This window comes from Balearica regulorum, chromosome Z, assembly GCF_011004875.1.
Source record: "Balearica regulorum gibbericeps isolate bBalReg1 chromosome Z, bBalReg1.pri, whole genome shotgun sequence".
Taxonomy (NCBI): domain Eukaryota; kingdom Metazoa; phylum Chordata; class Aves; order Gruiformes; family Gruidae; genus Balearica; species Balearica regulorum.
Genome location: NC_046220.1, coordinates 51,537,954 through 51,563,011, shown reverse-complemented (window position 1 = coordinate 51,563,011; position 25,058 = coordinate 51,537,954). Strand labels below are relative to the sequence as shown.

The 25,058-nt window shown below is 39.6% G+C and overlaps 1 protein-coding gene across 7 annotated transcripts in view; it reads right to left on the bottom strand.

The window, feature by feature from the left end:
* Positions 1–4,114: 4,114 nt before the first annotated feature.
* The window catches only part of PSIP1 (PC4 and SRSF1 interacting protein 1), a 35,892-nt gene continuing 14,948 nt past the window's right edge, over positions 4,115–25,058 (bottom strand). For 5 of the 7 annotated variants that reach the window (XM_075739687.1, XM_075739684.1, XM_075739685.1 and 2 more), the window contains exons 6-17: positions 23,539–23,643; positions 22,902–22,964; positions 21,233–21,332; positions 19,405–19,480; positions 18,313–18,538; positions 17,562–17,680; positions 15,052–15,107; positions 13,771–13,841; positions 11,809–11,910; positions 10,917–11,136; positions 8,438–8,546; positions 4,115–4,861 (exon numbers count right to left, since the gene is read on the bottom strand). In XM_075739687.1, the coding sequence (XP_075595802.1) occupies positions 4,798–4,861; positions 8,438–8,546; positions 10,917–11,136; positions 11,809–11,910; positions 13,771–13,841; positions 15,052–15,107; positions 17,562–17,680; positions 18,313–18,538; positions 19,405–19,480; positions 21,233–21,332; positions 22,902–22,964; positions 23,539–23,643 (1,311 nt within the window). In that variant the 3' untranslated portion in view covers positions 4,115–4,797. The remainder of the gene's footprint in view (positions 4,862–8,437; positions 8,547–10,916; positions 11,137–11,808; positions 11,911–13,770; positions 13,842–15,051; positions 15,108–17,561; positions 17,681–18,312; positions 18,539–19,404; positions 19,481–21,232; positions 21,333–22,901; positions 22,965–23,538; positions 23,644–25,058) is intronic. The other 2 variants (XM_075739690.1, XM_075739691.1) reach the window with 1 other exon arrangement.

Genomic DNA, 25,058 nt, shown 5'->3' with positions numbered 1-25,058 from the left:
TCACAAGCCCTGGTCCTCATGGGGGACTTCAATCACCCCAATATCTGTTGGAGGGGCAACACAGCAGGGCACAAGCAATCCAGGAAGTTCCTGGAATGTGTTGATGATAACTTCCTCCTCTAAGTGACAGAGGAACCAACAAGGAGAGGTGCCATGCTGGACCTTGTTCTCACCAAGAAGGAGGGGCTGGTGGGGAATGTGAAGCTCAAGGGCAGCCTTGGCTGCAGTGACCACAAAATGGTGGAGTTCAAGATCCTCAGGGCAGCAAGGAGGGCACACAGCAAGCTCACTGCCGTGGAGTTCAGGAAAGCAGACTTTGGCTTCTTCAGGGACCTACTTGGTGGAGTACCATGGGACAAAGCCCTGGAGGGAAGAGGGGCCCAAGGAAGCTGGTTAGTAGTCAAGGATCACCTCCCCCAAGCTCAGGAGCAACGTATCCCAACAAAGAGGAGGTCAAGCAAAAATGCCCAGAAGCCCCCATGGATGAACAAGGAGCTCCTGGGCAAACTGAAACACAAAAAGGAAGCCTACAGAGGGTGGAAGCAAGGGCAGGTAGCCTGGGAAGACTACAGAGAAACTGTCCAAGAAGCCAGGGAGCAGGTTAGGAAAGCTAAAGCCCTGAGAGAGTTAAATCTGGCCAGGGATGTGAAGGGCAACGAGAAAAGATTGTATAGGTACATCACAGTGATAAAAGGAAGACTAAGGAAAATGTGGGGTCCCTCCAGAATGAAACAGGAGACGTGGTTACCTGTGATATGGAGAAGGCTGAGGTACTCAATGAATTTTTTCCCTCAGTCTTCACTGGCAAGTGCTCGAGCCACATTGCCCAGGTCACAGAAAGCAAAGACAGGGACTGGGAGAATGAAGAACCACCCACTGTAGGAGAAGATCAGGTTTGAGACCATCTAAGGAACCTGAAGATGCACAAGTCCATGGGACCCGATGAGATGCATCCGCGGGTCCTGAGGGAACTGGTGGATGAAGTTGCTAAGCCATGCTCCTTCATATTTGAGAAGTTCTGGAAGTCTGGTGAAGTTCCCACCAAGTGGAAAAGGGGAAACAGAACCCCCATTTTTAAGAAGGGTAAAAAGGAAGACCCAGGGAACTACAGGCCAGTCAGTCTTACCTCTGTGCCCGGCCAGATCATGGAGCAGATCCTCCTGGAAACTATGCTCAGGCACATGGAAAATAAGGTGGTGATTGGTGACACCCAGCATGGCTTGACCAAGAGCAAATCGTGCCTGACAAATTTGGTGGCCTTCTATGATGGGGTTACAGTGTTAGTGGACAAAGTGACAAGACAAAGTGGCAAGAGTGACAGACATCATCTACCTGGACTTGTGCAAAGCATTTGACGCTGTCCCGCACGACATCCTTGTCTCTAAATTGGAGAGACATGGATTCGATGGATGGACCACTCAGTGGATAAGGAATTGGCTGGATGGTCACACTCAAAGACTTGTGGTCAACGGCTCAATGTCCAAGTGATCAGTGATGAGTGGCGTCCCTCAGGGTTCGGTACTGGGACTGGCACTGTTCAACATCTTTGTCGGCGACATGGACAGTGGGATCGAGTGCCCCCTCAGCAAGTTTGCTGATGACACCAAGCTGTGTGGTGTGGTCAACATGCTGCAGGGAAGGGATGCCATCCAGAGGGACCTTGACAGGCTGGAGAGGTGGGTCTCTGTGAACCACATGAAGTTCAACAAGGCCAAGTGCAAGGTCCTGCATGTGGATCGGCACAATTGCAAGCACAACTACAGGCTGGGCAGGGAATGGCTTGAAAGCCCCAAGGAGAAGGACTTGGGGGTATTGACTGATGAGAAGCTCAACATGAGCCGGCAGTGTGTGCTTGCAGCCCAGAAAGCCAACCGTGTCCTGGGCTGCATCAAAAGAGGTGTGACCAGCAGGTCGAGGGAGGGGATCCTGCCCCTCTACTCTGCTCTTGTGAGACCCCACCTGGAGTACGGCGTCCAGCTCTGGGGGCCCCAGTACAGGAGAGACATGGAGCTGTTGGAGTGAGTCCAGAGGAGGGCCACGAAGCTGATCAGGGGGCTGGAGCACCTCTCCTGTGAGGACAGGCTGAGAGAGTTGGGATTGTTCAGCCTGGAGAAGAGAAGGCTACAGGGGGACCTTATTGCAGCCTTCCAGTACCTGAAGAGGCCTACAGGAAAGCTGGTGAGGGACTGTTTATCAGGGAGTGTAGGGACAGGACAAGGGGTAATGGGTTTAAACTAAAAGAGGGTCGATTTAGATTGGATGTTAGGAAGAAATTCTTCACTGTGAGGGTGCTGAGGCACTGGAACAGGCTGCCCAGAGAGGTTGTGGCTGCCCCCTCCCTGGAAGTGTTCAAGGCCAGGTTGGATGGGGCTTTGGGCAACCTGGTCTAGTGGAGGGTGTCCCTGCCCATGGCAGGGGGGTTGGATCTAGATGGGCTTTGAGGTTCCTTCCAACCCATATCCCTCTATGATTCTATGTGAAGAAGAAATAATCTGCCTCCTCAGTATTTGATACTGTGCTGCTTTGGTCATGGTGCAATACTGAAAACTCTTCCTTGTTGAATGATGTGAGTTAAAGCTTCAGAGGTACTGGTCTGCACCAGGCTGTGATGGTGGTTTTCTGTTGCTGACCCAAAGGTGACAGAATACAAGGTGTTGTGTACACCTGGAACACTGTCACCTTCTGTTTTGGTTTTGCATGGCAAGGTTTTTGTAGCAGGGGGGCTACAGGGGTGGCTTCTGTGAGAAGCTGCTAGAAGCTTCCCGTGTGTCTGATAGAGCCAATGCCAGCCGGCTCTAGGATGGACCCACTGCTGGCCAAGGCTGAGCCCATCAGCAACAGTGGTAGCACCTCTGGGTAACATAGTTAAGAAGGGAAAAAAAGAAAACTAGTGGCAGCTTCTGCTGGGAAGATGTGACAGAACAACTCTGCAGATACCCACGACAGTGAAGGAGGGGCAGGAGGTGCTCCAGGCACTGGAGCAGAGATTCCCCTGCAGCCCATGGAGATGTGGTGAGGCAGGCTGTCCCCCTGCAGCCCATGGAGGATGATGGGGAGCAAAGATTCCACCTGTAGCCCATGGAGGACCCCCACACTGGCACAGGTGGAGACACCTGAAGGAGGCTGTGAGAAGCCCGTGCTGGAGCAGGCTCCTGGCAGGACCTGTGACCCCGTGGAGAGAGGAGCCCACGCTGGAGCAGGTTTGCTGGCAGGACTTGTGACCCCGTGGGGGACCGAAATTGGAGCAGTTTGTGAAGAACTGCAGCCCGTGGGAAGGACGCATGTTGGAGAAGTTGGTGGAGGACTGTCTCCTGTGGGAGGGACCCTGGACTTGAGCAGGGGAAGAGTGTGAGGAGTCCTCCCCTGAGGAGGAAGGAGCAGCAGAGACAACTTGCAATGAACTGACCACTACCCCCATTCACTATCCCCCTGTGCTGGTTGGGGGTAGGAAGTAGAGAAATTGGGAGTGAAGTTGACCCCAGGAAGAAGGGAGGGGTGGGGGGAGATGTTTTAAGATTTGGTTTTATTTCTCATTCCTCTGTTTTGCTTGACAATAAATTACATCTTTTTTTTTTTTTTTTTTTTCTAAGTTGAGTGTGTTTTGCCCATGACTGTGATTGGTGAGTGATCTCTCCCTGTCCTTATCTCAACCCAGGAGCCCTTTGTTATACTTTTTCTCCCCTGTCTAGTTAAGGAGGGGAGTGACAACAGTGGCTCTGGCAGACACCTGGCCTCCAGCCAGGGTCACCCCACCACACCTTCCCTCCCAGCCCCCTAAACAACATTCTTAGGGGTAATAAACACTAATTTCGAACCTGGCTGGTCTTTGTCAAATACCATTTTCCAGTCACACAGAAGTTGTTTCTAGTTCTGATGTTGAGCAAAGTGTGTGTTTCAAGAATGGATTTTCAGAGGAACTTCTCTCTGTTTCATTCCCTTTCATGCCTTTAGGAATTTTTCTTAAAATACCCTACCCATATTTCTGTTAATATTCAAATTAGTTATCCCCAAGGTAATGCCCAGGCAATAAAAATCAAAATTGAACTGAAACCAGATGCTACTTGTTCCTATAAAAGTTTCTCTCTCTACAAATTAAGTTTTAAGAACCAGTCTCTTATCAATTTAAATTCTTTATTTTCATAAACTGTTGAAGACAGTGTTTTCCAACCAATATGCACTGACAGGTTCTGTGAAAACACATTTCTTTCTAGTATACTTATTAAACCAAAAGCATACCATAAAGTCACATTGCAGTAAATTGGCACAATGAGTTTTGCAAGAACAGAACTAACCTTCTTTAAAAAAAGTGATTAAGTATACTTAACATTTTACCAGCTATAAAAATGCTGCTTCCAACTCCTACAAAACACAGCAAAAAGACATCCCAACAAGAGTTGAAAAACTATGCACAGAGGTCAGTATCATGGGAAGAGAGCAGGTTTTATATGAATGAAGCAACTTGGCAGTTGAAAGTATTAACTTTTTCCTGCCATCAGCTGGACAAACACATAGTAGTCCAGTAAAAATATACTGCAAGTCCTGTAACATGGAAGCATTTGTTTTCTAACTGGAAAAAGATACCATTTTTTGAAATGTGTTACCTGTTAATACTGGACAAAACTATTGGCAAAAGTGTTTAAATACTTTTAAGCCAAGATTAAAGGGGCTTTTATTCCACAAAATTTAAAATAGTATGCTTATAAAATTATTTAAAACTTTCAGCAGTCTATAGATTTTAAATGCAAAACTTAGCAATCCTCTTTAATCTGTATTTAAAAAAAAAAGACACCAGTCGCATCAGTTGTTTTCAAAGGCAGGATCGTTTGCTGGCTTTTCAAGCTCATTCTCTTCATCACATGCCCTAGAAACAAAATAAAGCAACATTAATAAATACAAAAACATAGAGAGCAAGACTTATTCCAGATGAATTTGTACTGTCTAGAGTAAGCGATGCTAATGTAGATTCAGCAGTAGATCAAGCCTGGAGAGCTGAGGCAGGCAGTGATGCCAGCTGTATGTCTTCTCCCTCGGACTGACTGCCCCCAAACGTGACGCTAAGCTGGCAGTAATTAACATCGCTAACGTGTGTGACTGGCCATGAACAGCAGTTGCTCAGAAGTCGGTTTCTGTTCCAGTCAAGGCAGTCCTCCCTAGTCTGCTGCCAAATGTGTCAGCTCAGATGGAATAACACTCTGCCTTAACATACCATACCAATTGTCGCTTTTCTTAGTAGCCAGGAATAATCCACTGTGTTGTTATTCTTGTTTGGAAACACTAAGGTAACCTCAGGAAGCAGTGTCTATTTTTACCAAACGAGAATAGAAAGATGTTCTTAAGTGCCAATCACTGCAGAAGTTTTAGGTTACACAACTTCTGTCTTCCAAAATTTCTGATGTACACCTTCAGAAAGGTACAGACACGTCTTGCCTCTAATTACTGAAGGGAGTAAAGCTCAGAACTGAACAGACAGCCCCGTGACTTGTTAGTTTACAAATTATTTGCTTAGAGTCAGCAGTGGGAACTGCAGGGGAGTTTTGAACATTGATAATTTGTTCATATTTATTTTGCTTACTAGTTTCTCACTTGGAAGAAGCTGAATATTACAAATAAAAATGTATGAAAAATACTAGGGGAAAAAAAGTTTGTATGATGGAGAGACATTAGAGTCTGTAGCTTGCTTGAATTTAGAACAGGTATGTGGATACATGTCTCAATAAAGTGTTTGCAAGAGGTGATAGAAAATCTGGTTTACAGCTGTTAGCCAACAATGATTGTAAGGCCACAGAAACCGCTCCCAAGTAGCCACACAGGCTTTTTTGTAAAGTCGTTTTCTTTCTTTGTTGAGGTAAGCCAAGGAGTGTGTTGGAGCATAGACTTCAAGGCCACAGCAAACACCACACACAACTTCAAGAGAGCAATGTTTACCAGCAGAACATGACACCATCACTAGCTTATTCATGAAAAATGTATCTGCAAGTTTTACAGATACAATCACAATTACTTAAGTATTAAAAATGTAAGTTGTCTTGCCTCAAAGTTGCTTTTTTTGAGACGCACTTTGTACTGAACAGCCTTTTCCAAGCATGTTGCATAGCTATCTGAAGTATGTGCCTTAAATTTCTTTTGACCAATGTCCATTGAGGTGTCATGCACGCACTCAAATATTCTTAATTCTTTTAATCACAAAGATAAAAGGCAATCTGACTGAGATTGTCTCTCTACCACTCAGAAATCCAAGTGCTGTCAGGTTCCACAGGAACAAGTAAAGGAGCAGGCCATGAAAAATTTCTACCTTGGAGAACTAGTTTAGTGGTAATTTATTTTTAAATATTTGGCCAAGTGTATTCTATTATTGCCATTCAGCAACACCTGGACAGGCTGGAGAGTTGGGCAAAGAGGAACCATATGAAATTCAGTAAGGGCAAGTGTAGGGGCCTGCACCTAGGGAGGAATAACCCCAGGCACCAGTCCAGGTTAGGGGTTGACCTGCTGGGAAGCAGCACTGCGGAAAAGGATCTGGGAGTCCTGGTGGACAACAAGGTCTCCATGAGCCAGCAGTGTGCCCTCGTGGCCAAGGTGGCCAATGGTATCCTGGGGTGCATTAAGGAGAGCGTGGCCAGCAGGTCAAGAGAGGTTGTCCTCCCCCTCTACTCTGCCCTGGTGAGGCCACATCTGGAGTTGTGTGTCCAGTTCTGTTGTCCCCAGTTCAAGACAGACAGGGAACTCCTGGAGAGAGTCCAGCAGAGGGCTACAAGGATGATTAAGGGACTGGAGCATCTCTTGTGTGAGGAAAGGCTGAGAGAGCTGGGTCTGTTTAGCCTGGAGAAGAGAAGACTGAGAGGGGATCTCATCAACACTTAGAAATATCTAAAGGGTGGATGTCTAGAAGATGAGGCCAGACTCTTCTCAGTGGTGCCCAGCGACAGGACAAGGGGCAACGGGCGCAAACTGGAACACAGGAAGTTCCATCTGAATATGGGAAAAAACTTCTTCACTTTGAGGGTGACCGAGCACTGAACAGGCTGCCCAGAGAGGTGGTGGAGTCTCCTTCTCTGGAGATATTCAAAACCTGCCTGGACACGATTCTGTGCAACCTGCTCTAGGTGATCCTGCTCTAGCAGGGGGGTTGGACTAGATGATCTCCAGAGGTCCCTTCCAACCCCTACCAATCTGTGTCTGTGTGTGATTACTGAATTGCCTTGCAAGTGCTGCACTTCGTTAGTGACTGATTTGGCTAAATCAGCTATTCAAGCAGCATGCTAGACTGTCCAACCTGTGTTAGGACCCTACACTTGTGCCTTTGTTATGTTCCGGTAACACGCTGCTTGTCCAGATCAAATGAGCATTTGGTATCACTGGTTGAAAACCCCCAAATGTCACTTCTGACAGCTGTGTAACCAGAAGCCAGTAGTTTTGAGGCTGCCTCTCAGCAAATATCAAATTCATTTTCATCTTAAGGGCTTTTTTGGTTTTGCTGTCTTTAAGTTTACCTTATTGTAAATAATGGCAAATATTCCACTCATTTGTACAGTTTTAACTTGGCAGACAGCCAAAACAATGCAAGGCAACTGCACTGTCTCCTGACCTGCATGAAGACAGCGATGAAGGAAAACTTGCTTCAACACATACTGCTGGACAAAAGGAATGCCTGAACACAAGGTGTAGAAGTGCTCAGAGAAAAACGAAGTGGTACTTCAACAAAACAATTCAGGTCAAGGATAATTGCAGACCTTTTCCTGTTGTTTACTAAATTCTATTAAGTGTTTCTCATATTCTACAAAAGATTCACTGCTGCTTGGTCTTGTTTACAAAACAGTGTTTTTCAGCGAGGCTAAGGTTTAAATGCCTCCTGACAAATTCAAGCATTCTCATGGCTTCTTGCTTGAAAAAGGTAAATGCATCAACCTCTATAAAGCATTCAGAGTTCTGAAATTTCACAGATCTAAGTTCTAGCCTGCAGTTTACCTGGGCAATTGGGCAATTCTATAGCTACACTATATAACACTGATTAAAGTGCTTGGCTATTGATAAGAATACATCGTTTCACAAAACACTTGATAAATCCCATTAGTTTCTTTAAGACTTGGTTCAGGCTTCCTTTGCTTTCAACTTAATAGCATCAAGTAGTCTAAAACATAGGAGAAAGCTTATACTTTGCCCTGTATCATCACATGCTGATTCTCTCCTAATAGGACATCCTGTAATTTTTTTCTTCAAGTCTCCACCCACAGCAGCGAGTGAAGTAACTTTTAAAGTGTTCATTCAAAACTTTAACAGAACATTTGCATGCTACTGTCATTCTCTAAAGTTGAGAGAAAACTCTGTAAAGAAAACAGTACCTCAACATGGTAAAATAACTTCAATCTACTGCTGTTCTATTTTACATCATTTGGTTAGAGCAGAACAGATCCTTAGCTCAGTAAGGTTATTAACTCACTTCTTACTGCCAACTTCATCCTTATCATTCTTCTCCTCCATGTTCTCTCTGTTGTTTTGTGACTGGCTGGTGTCTTGAGCTTCAGATCCTCCATTCAGAACCTTCGAACCTTTAAAATGAAAGGGCAGAGAAAGAAAACTACTGCAGGCAGTCAAAACCGTGCTATAAAAAGCCCCAGATAGTTTCTTTACCTTCATCAACTCAAACACTATAAATGTTTTCCCCTCATCTTGATACCCAGGCAGCTGAAACAATAAAAAAAGCAGTAACTGATATGGCTTCAACTTCTGAAAATTCCATGCAGTGAGCCTCATCCCATGATTTTAATGATGTGAAATGAAAAGTGTATATAGTTCAGGCAATTTCAAGTTCTTCTTGTACTTGCCAGGCTACAGATAACAGGATTAATGGTTATTTATATTCTAAGCAGTGAGAGAATATACTTCAGCAGTAAATTCTGTTTACCACTCTAATCTGGTCAGACAATTTGGGGAGATTTCTGATGAAGTTTCAACTGGAGAACTTACTAGTTCCATGGAATCTCATTTACTCTCAACTCTAACAAGCATGTGTATAATCCAAATATGACAAACAGTAAAAGTGTTTAGTTACACTATACAATTGTCAAGCAGGAAAACAAAGCACTATGTAAAAGCTGTATTTAGTGAAGTCAAAGCAGGAATATTTAACCTCTTCAAAATTTCTGTGATGAATACATGTTTTTCTCTGGTATTACAAGGCAGTGAGTTTTGAGTAAAGTGACATTCCTCAACAATTCAAGTCAGAACTAACAGTCCATTTTATTGGAAGTTACAGGTTGACCAGAAAAACCTTCTATTAAACTACTGTGCTACATCAAGATAAAAAAAAAAAAAAAAGACATTACTTATCTGAATACTTACAGGCTAAGAGATGCTAAAAAGCAGACAAGATTATCTTAAGATGACATTCTAGTAGTTGGTCTATGTAGACTTGCTCAGAGTTAGTTCTGATCTTGAATGCCACGGGAGGAATTCAGTGAAACAACTAATGCTCTAATCCCTTGTTACAAAGTAGATAGCCTGAAACTGTACTTCAGCTGAGTACAAACTGCTGTAATTGTTGTGCTTCATAAAGCTAGTAAGAGTTCAGCAGTTCAGTTTTTAAAAGGACAGAAGTATGGACGTAAGGAACTACGTAGCAAATAAATACGTATTTGTAGCAAATAAATACGTATTTGTAGCAAATAAAAGAAAAATCCACTTCCATGAAATATTCATCTACTCTGATAGAAGTTCTTACCATTCTCCATTCAACTAGGCAAATTTCAGTGTCCTCTCTTGAAGTCTAGTGCTAACCTTATCTGGAGTAGCTTCAGTAGTCAGACTGTGTAGGAAGACTTTCAGTTTAGATTCTTTGTTAAAGTATTAGCTGTGCTGTTCCGTGGGTTGGAGAAAAGATGTGGAACTCATGAATACTTCTCTCTCCATAAAATGGTTGGATTTTATCATCATCCTGCTTTCTTAGCAGATACAAACACAGTGGCATTTCAATGATTCTGAATCCTTGCATCCTCAATCATCTCAGTTGCAGTAACTTATTTCAGATCCAAGTGCTGTAACTTTCAAACAGTTTTCTGAAACAGTTTTGCTCCCAGGATTCAAGTTCAAAGTAAATATAATTTTTCTCCAGTGCTTGTGGAGACCAAGGATCTAAATAATTTTAATAGATGGGTAGACATCTTCAAGGATTTATATTCGTTTGCAACACAGCTTTCCAGTGTCTCTGTCTCATTTTGTTCCTCTACTTAAAAATGCAAATACCTATTTTACTATTTCTTTTTTTTTTTTTTAAAATAACTGACCTAAGTTATTGTAGAGCATGGTTATTATGGAAAGCTTTCAATATCATGCTGCACTTGTGCAAATGCTCATGATTAATCTGGAATAGTATTGCTAAGAGCACAAAAGCCTATTCAACCCTATATGGTGATTTCTTTCCTGTTAGACTGAACTACTGAAGTTGCATCACAGAAATAGCATGTAAGTAGTTAAAAGCTGCTGCTATACATGTAGCATGCACGATTATAGGAACAGGCTAGTGAAGGACATTAAGCAGTTAAAGCATAGGTGGAAGTCTAGGCACCAAAAGGCTACTTGAGGAATGGAAGGCAGTATGTTATTCTACCTCATGTTTAATGGGTTTTTTAATTCCACAAGGTAATAAAGTTAGAAAATTTATGGAGAAGTAAAAAATGCTAAACTCAATTCTTGCAAAAGCCCTTCCCTTCAGACAACAAAGGTAAAATAGTGATGGAAAACATTATACCCTTAGACTTGAAACAGGTACAGCAGTATTATCCCTGACTATTTCAGATACGTAAAGGTTTTACTAGATGGGTAGAATTCCTACATCAACGAGTTTGTTGAAGCTTGCTTAAAAATTGATGGAAACTAGGTATTCTGTATAACAAAACTAAACCAAAATCACAGTGACTCACCTGTTTGGTCCTTTTCTTTTTCCATTTTTTTGTTTGCGCCTTTCTTCCACTGTTCTTTGGTTTTGTTGGCTTCCTCATGCTGCTTCTGCTCAGCAAGTGATTTATTCAGTACTTGGGAAAGAACAGAATCTCCTTCCCCAACCAGAAACATGGTCTTGAACTTGTTATATAGCATTGTAGATTTCTCCATGATAACTTGGCTAACTTTGAATTTCCGTATCTGAAATCAAAGTAATAAAACAATGAGTTCCACTTAGATATTTAAATACCTATGTAATTTCATCATGTGCTAGATGAAATTCTTAATTTAACCTGAAATGACATCATAGACTTCTGCAATCTCTGGAGTACCACAGAATAGCCCAGGTTGGAAGGGACTGTGAAAGACCATCTGGTCCAACCCTTTGTGGGAAAGGGAGCCTGGATGAGATTATCAAGCACCCTTGAAAAACTCCAGCGATGGGGACTCTACCACATCCCTTGAGAGGTTGATCCAGTGAAAGATCATTCTCACCGTAAAAAAATTTCTTTTTTTGTATCACGATGAAACCTCTCCCAGTGCAACTTGTACCCACTGCCCCTTTTCTTATCCATGTGGCTCCTTGTGAAGAGAGAGCCTCCATCCTCCTTCTGGCTGCTGGAATACCGTGATGAGGTCCCACCTGAGACACCTCTGGGAAGAACAAACCTAACCCCTTCAGTCTTTCCTTATAGGGCAGGTTCTCCAGCCCTTTGATCATCTTCATGGGCCTCCTTTGGCCCCTCTCCAGTCTTTCCGCATCGTTCTTGAATTGTGGGGACCAGAACCAGACACAGTACTCCAGTAGTAAATAACGCTGATACCAGTTTAAGAAAGCATACAGGTTACTTTGATTAAGATTGCAGATCTCACCTTCTTCAGGGTCAGAATCATCTCTGTATGTTTCTGAGCTTGTTGCATCGTGATTTGAAGGGATGCAAGCTCATCAAGAGCCTCAATACACCTGTTCACATCCTATATATAAACAAGAAATTAGTTTGAAGACTGAACTTTTATGTTAATAATCCTTAGCCATACTAAATTAATTTCCATTCTCAGTGATGCCTTCCTATATTCCTTTGACTATGTAATGAATTTTAGAACAATTTCTACAAACTTAGAAACAAAAATTGCTATCAGTGGCCTTTCAGCTACTGCCATAACAAAAGGCCAATCTGAAGCTTTATGCAGCTTTCACAATTCTATGCTTGAAGCTGTTCTCCCTACTCAGCCTTTTCCATACAGAATTTTTCCCAAGTGACTTGCCACTGAGAAGGTAGCAAAGCATCTTAAGTGGACTGCAGTTAATATATAGAACTGTATCTTTGTAGATTCTTCAGTTAAAAGTTTGATGAATGACACACTATGCAGGATATCCAGAAGTAATGATGTAGCTTCTGATCCATTTCTAAGAGCCACTGTACTAAAGTCAGCTCCTTGATCACCTGTGTTAGGAAGTTACCACACTCCAGCAGCTTCCTGGATTGCTGTATAATCCCCATGCTGCCCCTCTGGTAGATACCGGGATGGTTCAAGCCTCCAATCAGGAGGAAAGCCTTTGAACCACAGGTGTGTCCTGATTGCCTGAAGATGACTTCATTCTCTACTTCTGCCTGATCAGGTGATCTGCAGTAGACACCCTCTATTGGTCTGCCCACTAATCCTGACCCATAAGCTCTCAATTGGCTTATGATCTGTCCCAATGCAGAGATCCACACATTCTCACTGGTCTCTCATACAAGGAGTTATCCTGCATTTTGTCTTCCTAGCACCCATCTTTCCTAAAAAGCCTGTATAAATACACGGCAAGGTTCCAGTCCCATGAACTATCCCACCAAATCTCTGTGATGCCAATGAGATCATAGCCCTGCAATTGCAGACAGATGTCCAGTTCCTCTGGTTTGTTCACCATGCTGTACGCATTAGTGTACAGCCACTTCAAAGAAGCACCCCGTTGTGCTGACTTTCCAGAAGGGTTATAAGAGCTTTCCTCATAATGTTGTGCTGCCAGCACTTCCTTATTTCTGTGCATATGCTTGTGGTGCTGCCACTTCAGTCCTGTTCTGTTGAGGAGTTCTGTTGATTACAAGGCCAACTCTGTTTACATCACCCTGCTCCACCACTTCTTCACTTTCTCCTCCACAACTGTTTCTAGTTTAAAGCTCCTTAACAAGGCTGGCCAGCCTCTTGGCAGCACTACTTTTGGGTGGATTGTGCCGCCTCCTAGTAGTCCTATCCACTCCTTCACAAGTTCTTTCCTCAAGAAAGGGACCACCACCTGGGTCCCCATACTTTGACCATCACCCTCAGAGTCACAGTCATGCTTGATACTTTGCAAGCCTCCCCTGAATGTATCGTTGGTACCCAACATAGAAAACCAGCAGCAGCTAATTCTTAAGGCCTGACAAGCCTCAACCATCTGTCAGTAAAGTTCCAATTCTGAGCCCCCAACAAGCAGCAGACTTCCCTTGACAATGAGTTAGGTCAGCAGATGGGGGCCTCGATCCCTTGCATCTGCCACAAGTACATTCATTGTGTCCCTCTCTGGTGCTTCTGCATGGCTCAGGCAGAGCTGGCACAGCTGCTTCATTTGACAAAATTCTGCCTGAATGTTTCTGGTAAATAATTTATTATGAAGTAGTTTCAAACAAAACCAATTTCACTTGCTGACATTGATCTTTTAATATCCATAGTAACCTCATTTAAGCAGCAGTTACTTTCAAACTGAAAAAAAAAAATCTGTTCATTCTCAGAATATTAATTAAAAACAAACACACATGCTAAGTATTTCCTACTAGAATTATGCATATAAATCAGTTTAAAAAAAATACTTACAAGATTATCAATTTTCAGGGAATTCTTAATTTCTGCATGTATCCGTTGAAGCCTAGAATCCATTGATGTTTCTGAAAATTAAAAACAGTATGCATGAATATTTGATAACCATATCAGGTTTGTTTTTATAGAAACCTTTCTACAAATGTTAACATCATATAGAAAGCAGAAAAATATGGGCAGGTACTCTACATCACCTAATGATGCAGGTGCGCACATAAATACACAGGGCTTACTACCAAAACCAAAGTATGCAGCTTTTAAAAACTGGACACTGTAGGTAACCTACATAGTTTTCTCCTTAGGAGTTACAAATTGAAAATAATTTTCTATTTCAATATACAGCTGTCATCCTCTGCTTGTGGGACATTTAAAAAGAAGTTTCAATAAATACTAAGAGTTACAAAGCTGGGAAACCTTTAACGACAGGACAGCTAGATACTGATGGTTTTGTTTTCAGTAAATTGGACGTGATTCAAGCTACAGTCCAAATCCATGCAAATAAGAAGTTCCCAGTACACATGCTCCAGCAGGTGTGCAAGATGAATGAAGACGTCCATCTCTAATTCACATGCTGAATGCCTGTTTGGATTTTTTTCATACACAAGTGGCATGTATTCTGAATAACACTGCAAGCAAAGAGAGTTTCCTTCAAGTCCAATCCATCTGGGATGGGTTTGGCTATTTTCTTCCCCCCTGCCAACACTGGGTTGGTTGGAATCCATGACACTGGATCTGTATGATACTACAAACTACAGCCAGTGGTTTGGATTGCACTTAAAGATGTAAGTACTAAAAAAGGAATGACTTATCCCTATGAATGTCAGTCTGCAAGTGTGGGTTAGTAGACAAGCCCTAAGCGTCTTGCTTAGCACACCTCCTGCTTAGTAAGAGCTAGTATCTAAATACTTTCAAGAGGTCCCTCAGATTACTGTTATGAGAAGACAGAAAGGAAAAAATGAAGGGAAGAACTAAAGTGATTTGAATCAAAGAATAAGAGCTTTTTTTTTTGTTCGCAAACAGAAGGGATCAATTGAGGTTTAAAAACTCAAATGACAGTGAAATGGGACTAGCAAAGACCTGTTCTAATGCACTGAAGAAAGAAAAAACAGAGAAGAACAAGAATGCAGTGCTTCACAGATTTGAAGGAAGAAGTCATGGATCAAGACCTCTGACGGAGACCCCACAGCCACTCTTAGCAGTAAATTATCTTATCCAGACAGGTAAATCTGTTCAAAATTTAAGATGACCAAAAATACTATTTAGCTTCTTTAAACTAACCTCTTTTCTTCTCCATCTTCTTAACTTCTGCTTTCTTGCCTTCTTCTTTACCCTGCCTATCAAAAACATTAAAGTACTTTTATAATGTTGTAAAGTATGTTTTTCAGTCTTTTTTCTTCCCAATTTTAGATGAGACCCAATATTATGAGGTAGTATCTCAGCAAAACATTAGCATGCAAAAAACATAAAGAGCCAAATCCTGGTTTTTCAAAGACTGAAATAAGTTTACAAAAAAGGTTAGCTAAGATATTACTGATAAATCTACCATACTGACAGACAATTTTCCCTAGAAACAGCAAATTAAAGGATTTTTAAAAACAAACTGTATTTTGTTTTGGCTGGATGTACAAATTGGTAAAATGGTATTGTATGGAATGAACTTATGGAGAAAGAAAATGCTTCATCATAATAAAAAGAGTCAAACTATTTAACATCTTGGGGAATTACAGAGAGATCAATTAGTCATAATCAGTTCCTATGCAACTTATTTTCTCATATAATTAATTGTAACAGTATAAGTATCGTATAACCGACCATAAATGTATCAGCAATAATTTAAATATTCCTGAAGCAAACAGGGATAAAGGAACAAGATTTATTACAAGTTCATTCAAATCTCCTGGTTCTTTCTCTAATTTTATCTTTAAAAATAAAGCTAGGATGCAAGAAAAACAACCCAAAACTCGCCTCCATCTCAGTTACAGGATGAAGACAGAAGATTTTCAAACAAGTTTTTGAACTCTATTCAGAGAGGATCATGAACCCGGCTTAGAAATTCCTCAGTCTTGTCTTACTGAGGGGTTTTAAGTCTCATTTTAGAATTTGCACATTTCAGCACACCATGACTAAATATTCTGTGACTAATTTTCTTCCTGTCGTAGTAATATGCATCCATAAAACGTCCAGGCCTGCATGTCTACCACTTTCCATGTTCCTTTCATACTCTATCCAGTTACAGAATCAAAAGTTTTAAAGTACACAAGATTGTTTTACTTTAACCGGCAGCACAAGCTCGTGCTGTTTAAATGGTATATGTAAACTTTGTGTCTGTACAGAACAGCATGCAAACCACCATTATTAGATTTGAATAAATATTAACAAAGTAGCTACGAAGACCAGAAAATGGAAACTATGCTGATAAGAAAAGTAACCAAAAAAAAATATCAGCCCATATTCAGTGTATTAGTAGAGGAACCTGAAGACAGCACAAAAATAAGTCTTTTTACTTTTTATCGAGTTTTGTGGTATTAGTCATCAGCTGTAATTAAATTCATTATGCATTCATTAACTACTACTTCATCTTACTGAAACAAAGCTCTATCTACCCTCCAATACATAAAAATACAACAGCTATTTAAAAGTAGAGGAGATTTTGATTATTGTAACCAAATCAATATATGACAGTTTGATTGCAGAAATCAATCAGAATGTGTCAGATTTAAATAGTGATTTATTAAGAGCTACAAAGATGCTACGAACAATTTAGTCTCTCGAGTTGGAAACACTTAGGTTTGCTACAAACAAGCAAAGTAATTATGGTAGGTTTCCAGAGAAGGAGTGGCAGGAAGAAAAGGAGAAGAAAGGGCCAGCGAATGAAAAACCCAAACAAGCTAGATTCTTGTTAATGAACATGAAAAAGATAGAATCTTTTTGTTACAGGTGAAGAGACCATTATCCTCCTCCATCTTCTCTGAATTTGTACCTTGTTCTCCCTTTTTTCTGCCCTCCCATCAACTGTGGGGATGGGAACATTATGCTCTTGTGGTAGTGGTTTCTTCACCCATTTGCAGAATAGCTCTTGAGAATGAGTCAGACTTCTTCCCACTGTGTCCTTGTGTGTCCCCCCCCCCCCCCCCGCCCAGTTTCTGGCAGGATCTTCTCTCCATTCTTATGCGTGATTCATTTGTGATAATTTATCTTCCAAATGCAGACTGCTCTTGGTATCACTCAATTGGCTTTAAAATGCTACAGCAGAATAATTCTTAATTTTCTCCTTGTTCTGTCTAACAGTTCTAACAGCTGCCAGACAGAGAAGGAAATGTTTTCCAGGTAACCCTATGCATTCCACAACCTGACCAAAAAAATCCATGACCATGGATTAACAGATCCTTCCAGATCTCAATCTAATGCACCCAAAATGTAAAGAAAAATATATGGCTGTCTTGAACAGTTTTTCACACTGATTACGTTTCACACAGATATTCTTAAGTTACTTCTAAACAGAACTCACTTAGCTGTCTTCTGCTGTAAATTAAGTCACTTAAAGACAGACATTGCTTAATTTCTATGTTCAATTCCTCCCATCCTCACACAATATAACATACTGGTTTAGAGGAACTTTTTAAGTTTTGTCTAACTTATTTTAAGTTAGACAAAAAAAGGGTGGGAGGGGAGAGAACAACAGAACATAGTGCAAACCAGTTTGTAATTTTTTTTCAGATATTGTCTCTTCCTGTTAGTTTCAGAGTAGTCCTACAACCTATGGACATTGCATGTTAAAACATACTCACGATTCAGATTCTGTCTGTTCCTCTTGCTTACGCTTTCTTTCTGTTGCTTCTCTCTCATTCTGGCCTTTTACAAGGTTTCTTTTATGAGCTGCCTGAAAGCTTCTTCCCCCTTTTTTCTTCTGTTTTTATTTGGGATTTTAGGATTCGAAAGAGGAAAGCAAGATTATTAAATCATTATTTCTGTAAAATGTAAAACCTACCTACACTAAATATCTTTGAAGCAACTCTGCTCCATGGAATTACCGGACAAGAACTGGCTTTCCCTACAACTAAATACAAGACCTCTACATATTGGTAAGTTCTGAATTTCTGTAGTCCTTTCTCCTTTTTTTCCTTTCCCAACAGAAGACAAATATCCTAAGCACCAACAAAAAATGAAAACATGCCAAATGATTGGCTAGGGTCAGCTTTATACCTTTCAAAAACTTGATTTCAAGCCAAATGTTCTCTTAGATGCACCCAAGGAAAAAAAAGTCTGTGTTCCAAGGATAGATGGAAAAAGCATTTTGACAAAATACGTAAGTGCTACATTTAAATCCTTTGTTAAAGTAAAAAGCATCTGGCTTTTCTTAAAAAATACCAAAGAAGTTCCTGAAAGTATTATTTGTCAAGTTCTCCAACTTTCATTCTATCTATCTGTATTAGCCAGCCACAGGGCTCCAACCTTTAAGATCTAGCATTAACTTCAAGAAAGCTCTTCAGTAATACTTCTTTCCTCTGTAATAAATATATCAAGAAAGCAAAATTATACCTTGTCACCTTCTTGTTCTTCTCCATCATCTTCAGAATCAGAAGCTGATGCAGAACTCCCTTTTGCAGTATTTTTCTTTTTTGGTTCAGCCTCTTTCTTTCCTTCCTTTTTGTCAAATTCCTTCTTTAATTTCTCCTCTTCCTTCTGACTTTCCTCATCTTTTTTCCCTTGCTTTTTAGGCTTTTCTTCTGGTCCTTTTTTCTTTGCCTTCTCCTCCTCATTAACACTAAAACACAGACAGTATTTAGGCATCATATCCATTACCTACAGTGAGTTTAAAACATCACATTCTTTTAACTCAGGAAGTTGATTTATTTTTTTTTACCACAAAATTATGAATTCACTCTCATTTAATGACTCTTCAAAAAAAATACTCAATCTTTTCTAAAATTATAGCCCACTACTTACGCAAAAAAGAAATAAATAATAGTATGGAGGCTCTAATGAAGCTAACGTTAATGTATGTGCATACATCCAAAACCAAGAAGTTAATGCTCAGAAGTTTTCCACACACATACGTGTCTGCAGGACCAAGAGTGCATATACAGTAAATTAGTTTTATAAAGCATACTTATTTAAGGTGTACATACACTGAAACCACGCATCTGCTAAACTATAGAAAACTACAGTAACGTTCAACTTTTCCTTCAGTTACTAGAACTGTTAAGGACTTGACAAAAGAACTGAAGAGGGTAAAAACAAAGTTTAGGTAACAAGTAGTGTTGGAATTCCATCAGAAGAGTTTTCTGAAACAAAAAAGTAAAAAAAGTTCAGTATTTTAGTTTTGCATGTTTTTTGTTTTAATAAATATCTTTTCCTCTTCACTCAGCATACAATTATATAGGGAATTTTGCACAGATTTTACAAGTTAGGAAGGTTAAGATCTTCTGTCTCCTGTTCCAGATATGTACTACCTTGAGTTACTTTAATTACCTGAGCTGTAGATAACAAAGCAAACAGTAACTCATACTGAATACTAAAGGGGCAAAAACCTGTCAGGAGCTCAGTACTAATTATGAAGTCTTAACATAAGCAACAACACTGTTTACAATGAAAAAGCTTTATATGAAAAAACTAGACAGAATAACTCACGAGTCACTCTCTGAAAGACAAGGTGGTTTCACCAACTTCGGTCTCCCTCTTGGTTTTGGAACCTTTACTTCAGAAGCTAGTATTTTATACAGAAATAACAAGTTAGTCCACAGCCACCATCTGCTCCTTGTCTATGAGGAAAGATTCTTTGTCCACAGACAGAAGCTACACTTAAATCAAAATTTATATCCTAACTTTGTCATTACACAAAATTCAAGTGTTAAGTGAGTACCAAATTTTAATTAAGATCTCTTTGGAAAATTAAAGTGTCAGTAATTTTTTTTTTTAGCTGAGTGGGAAATTAAAAACTTTGGTAGCTTTTTAGCCACAGGCTCCAACTACCAATTCTTGTGGTTTTTGCACTCTGTGCAGTCAGGATTTGTTTCACATGTTGCATAACTAACATGAGCAAGCCTCAAATTAGACAATGAGAAAGTCTGAAATTAGAGAATGGAAACAAGTCATTTAGTGTCCACATTTATGCAGCCTGTTTGCCAGTATTTTTAGATGTATCATGGGGCTCCCGTCACTTTTCTTGACAACAAACCACTGTCAAGAAGTTCTACTACTACACTACAGTACAGAGCAAAACTTTGCATCCCTCAGATACACTATTTGTCTAATTCCTAACAATACGATGAATCTACCTTCCTGGCACTTACATCCTTTAAATGCTTGTCTGATACCACAGTGAACACGTGGTTAGGAAACCTAATAGTGTTTAAACTCCTGTTGGTGTTAGCATGGAGCACTGTCAAGCAAGAGATACATGCATCATACGAACACTAGAAAAGGCTGCACAGTACGTCTTGTAAAAAGGTGTTTTATACAGCAGGTGAAAGCTTCTCTTACAGATCCTTTCCTGCTCTTACAGACAGTAGTTAGTAAAAATAAACAAAAAGACTGGCAACATAAAGGCACATACAAATATTAAAAATGTACATCTAGTACATGTCATGAAATGGGGAGGGGGGAAAGCTGAAGTAATACTTAATCTCCTCACAACTTCCAAGGCAAAAATAATTAAACCTAGTTAACAGTGGTTGCACTTTGTGGATGTTATTTTCATATTGTCAGCAGACACAGATGAGTGTAACTTATGTTTCCTGGACTAGATGCTCATATAACATACTTAATTGCGTCAAGAACTGTTTTCCGATGTAGTAGTTAATGATTAATTCAAGAGTATCCACAAGCCTATGACAAAAATTCAAATTAATTAGATCATTGCTAGTTTAAAAGAAATAAGCACTGCAGAATTATCACCAAATGGTTCTAAATATACTTTTTATAAAAAGCAGTTATATCTTGTTTTCATTTGTCTATCAATCTATACAGGCTGCCTTAAACATCTTTTTAAGCAAGTCTCTCCAGCTCTTTGTTTTTACTGTCCCCTGAACTTCACCTACAGGCTCTGTTGTCTCCCAAGTTCTCCTCCTTGTGTTTTATGGATGTTTTAACACAAAAGTATTTTACAGACCTTTAATGAATACAAACCTTTGTGGAGCAACAGTGCACAAAGAGCTCTTATCATATATCTATAGTTAGAAGCATTGTATGAAGACAGCTTTTCTAAAGGTGACGCTTGTACCCAAAACCAACGAGTCTTATTTAGAGGACTGAGCACTAATGCTAACAGTTTAAATCCATGTACATCCTAATGTCACATTGAGATAAGGTGTTTTCTCATTACAATCTACCAGCAAAGACTGCCTTTAGCAGGAGAAAATACTCTGGAAGTACTTTAGGGGAAAGAGATAGCTCCCTGACTAGTTCTACTAAGATATTTCTGTGGTGAAAAAGAATCAAATCTTTCTTTTAAAGTTACCTGCTGGTCTTCCTCTTTTGGGGCTTACTTTTGGAGACACTGTCACAGGACCTGTTGCTGCCACTGCTGCTGCTTCCTCAGCTTCAGCTTGTTTTTCAGCCTAATTTAAAGAATAAATTTCACAAGTGAAAAAACACAGGGCATCAGTATCTCAATTACTTTCTCAAACAGCAGTTTTAAACTTCTAGAAATGCATTGTTATGCTATTGCTTCTACAAATGAAAAAAATAATTCCAAATTCAGTAACAGATTATATTTAAATTTTACTAATTTCACCCTCTCCATACCATCACTACCTGATATAGTAAAGTTTCATATAATTTCAACCAGCCCATTCATCTTCAGAACAATAAACTATTTTGGTACAACAAAGGAAAAAGATTATTTGTAAGTATTTTTAAGATCACCATAACAGCATGCCAAAACCCAGTTTTAAGCACATACATTCCTATTTTCCCCACTGTACACAAATATTCTTTTGGATGTTACCATCTCCCCTAACTGCAAAGTATCAAGACACTAGATGGAGCTATTCATGAGAACACCTGCTTCTAGCTCTACAGAGCCAATTATTACTCACAATGAAAAATTTTATGTTGAACTGCACTAACTGGACATAATGTCCCAAACTCAGGTCTGTCAGCAGAAGCTAGTAAACGTGACAGAGGAAATCTTCTTAGGTCTGCAGTGCCTTATGATGCCAAGAAACTCCACCTCAAACAAAACAAAACAAAAAACCCCACAACCATAGGATTTGAGTGCTTTTAGAAAAAGCAAAAAATGAGATTTTTTTTGTGTGTGTCATCTGTGAGACTGCTCTCCCATTTACAAGCTGAAGTCATGTATGCATAGTCACAGCCATTCTTTCAACTTCGTGATGCTTCAGACTAGAAGCTTTCTTTGAATTTTAGATTTTTATAAAATAAATAAATAAGGTATTAATTTTTAAAATATTAAAGTCATTTTTGTAAGAGCATCCAACCACATTTCTTTCTTTTTTGTGAAGTGAATGATACTCAGCATGCTACTTACCTGTGACAAACATACTAAGGTCACAGTTACTTCACACTCATTCCATCCCAGCTGTCAGCACTAATGTTGCAAGTTAAATGGTTTCAAATTAAAATTAAACTGTACCCCACTTTAATCTAGTTTTTAGTTGGGTCAGTGCCCTGATCTGGCTTGCTGTGTGACCACATGAACACTGAGGCTGGAGCATGCTCAGCAAGCAGCTGGAACTGCCTTTTTCAAAATCAGTCAATTTTTTCCCAGATTGAAGAGACTACAAAATCACAACCTCGTGAAAAGGGCGAGTATTTCAGGTGTCAGTTCAGTGTAATGAAGATGTTAAAAGAAATTTTTCAGAGCTTCATACCAGACTATTTTATTAGCGGTCTAGCATCAGTTTGTATCTTAATTTTTCTTATTTGCAATGGACTATTTGAGAAAAGATGCAAACTCCCTACTCTACATTAAGTTCAAACAGAATTAAGACTTGCAAAACACCCTCTGGGAAGACTTTCATTCCTACAAATTTTTCAGCCATTTGAAAGGGATGGGGAGAAGGGTGTCAAGCACTGCAACTTATGCATAATCTGTCATTAAAAAAAATAATAGCTAGTATTATCACATCCAAAAAATGACAGTATGGAATGAAACATATTGTTACCTTTCTTTTTCTTCCTCTTCTAGCAACTTTAGGAATAGAAGCATCATTTGTTTTCACCACATCCTGTGACGATTAAAAATGATGCTAAGAGTCTTAACAAAATAAAGACGTATTTTAAATTATTCTAGGTTTTTTCACAACTGAAGCCTCTAGCACGTAATTTAGACAAAAATCCCATAATATATATGAAGACAACACCTCCTGCTTTTAAATTATTAACTTCCTGATTATTTGGTAATCAGGATTTTTTCTGAAAAATATTAAATAACTACTAAATAATATTCTGTTTTAAATAAAGGTATGTAGCCATGTTTTAGTCTGAACTCTTTATCTAGTCCTTTAAAAAAGTACATTTGCAATACAGAGTAAGTGATAAAAAACACCCACTGTTCCACCTGTTTAAATTGAACTTATAGACAAGCCAGACTAGAAGTTTCCTTTCTGATGAAAGCTTCAATTCCTGTTAGCTTCAATGAGATGTATAAACATGAGTGAACACAGAAGTTTTATATAATTAAACAGCTCCTGAGACTGTCACAGTAGTAGCATCTGTAGCTTCTTAGTATTCAGTAATAATTTACACCAATCAACATAATATTAAGATATTCTCTGATACATAGAAAAAGCTTTCACATACTTCTTTACTGTTTTTTTCAGAAGGCAGATCATCTTCCTTTGTAGCATCCATCTCCTTTTCTTCTGCTTCAGCTTCTGTAGCTACATTATCCCCTTTAGGGGATAACTGCAAAGGGAGTCAATACAGAGTTAAAAAAAAAAAAAAAAAAGCATTAAGAAGCATTTCATAGTGAAAAGAAAACACGGTAATAACCATCAGGCTTTTCACTTCAAATTGTTTAAGTCTGTAAATACACTCCTTTCATTATTATTATATCAGACACATTAAAAGCCTACTTCAGGACCACTTTCTCCAGTACATGATTGCAGACAGTTGTCAGAATGGGTGAAAATACAGAAATGTACTATGGTGGAACTTAAATTCCACTTAGTGTTCACGATAATGTAACTACACCTTTTCACTGTATCACCATTACATGATTACTTTCAAGTGTTCATGCCAACATTGACGATTCTTTTGGATCACTGTTTATCTATTATATACAGATGGAGATCTGAATCACAGATGAAATTTAGCAAATAGTATCATTCTACTAAACAAAGACTTAATGCAGTAAGTAGACCACAAGTTGTTTTATCATATGTAAGATAGTAATTAGTGATAATTGGTGTCATCTGATCTATGCCTTTTTTCCTGTTTTGTTGGTTTGGTTATTTTAGGCCTTAAAACACTAGTTTTTGTTTTAGGTGAGCAGTTGAGACTTGAAAACAAATGAGTTTGTAATAATTTACTTGAAAATAATCAACATTTCCTTGAAGCCTATGTATGTGCAGGTTTGAGATCTTCAAATCTACTAATGCTACTGCCTTGTCCCACTTGCCAGCATCTTTTGTGTAATTCCCTTTTAAAGTAGCTACAGTTCTTAAAATTTCAACATTGAACAAAGCAACTCAGGCACAAGGCTATCATGCAGTATTTCTAATTACTTGAAGACACGTAGTATCACTGAGTCTTTTTACAAATCACAACTTGAAGACAGAAGAATCACTAGTAGACTAAAACCAGAGGAAACCGGAGTACAATGACCAGTTAAAAGAATGTTATAGCTACATTAGTATCAAAAGATAAGGAGTAAATTTGCTCCATATTTTGCCTTAAACTGATTAACCGATTGAAACTAATTACAGAAATCTATATAAAAGGACCCATTCAGGACTTTCCATTCCATCTTTGTGTTTAAACAGCTCTTAGGTCTTCCTGTTTCTCTTGCACAGTGCCAGCTCAGGACAGCCTGAAAGCTCTTTTCAGGAGAAACATGAAACTTAAGTCACTGCCATCCCCACTAGCTCACACTGGTTGCTGCATAAATTCACAGTGAAGCAAACTGATGAATCAGTCCAGTTTAAAAGTAGTTTTCCTCTTGCAGTAGCAAATCCTAGGGAGAAAATTCTTTTCTGAGTGTTGAGCATGGGCCAGAAGGAAGATCAGCACTGGTTTAGAAATTGTATTGGGTTTGCATGGCAAGGTTTTGGTAGGGAGGGGTGCAACAGGAGTGGTTTTCTGCAAGAAGCTGCTAGAAG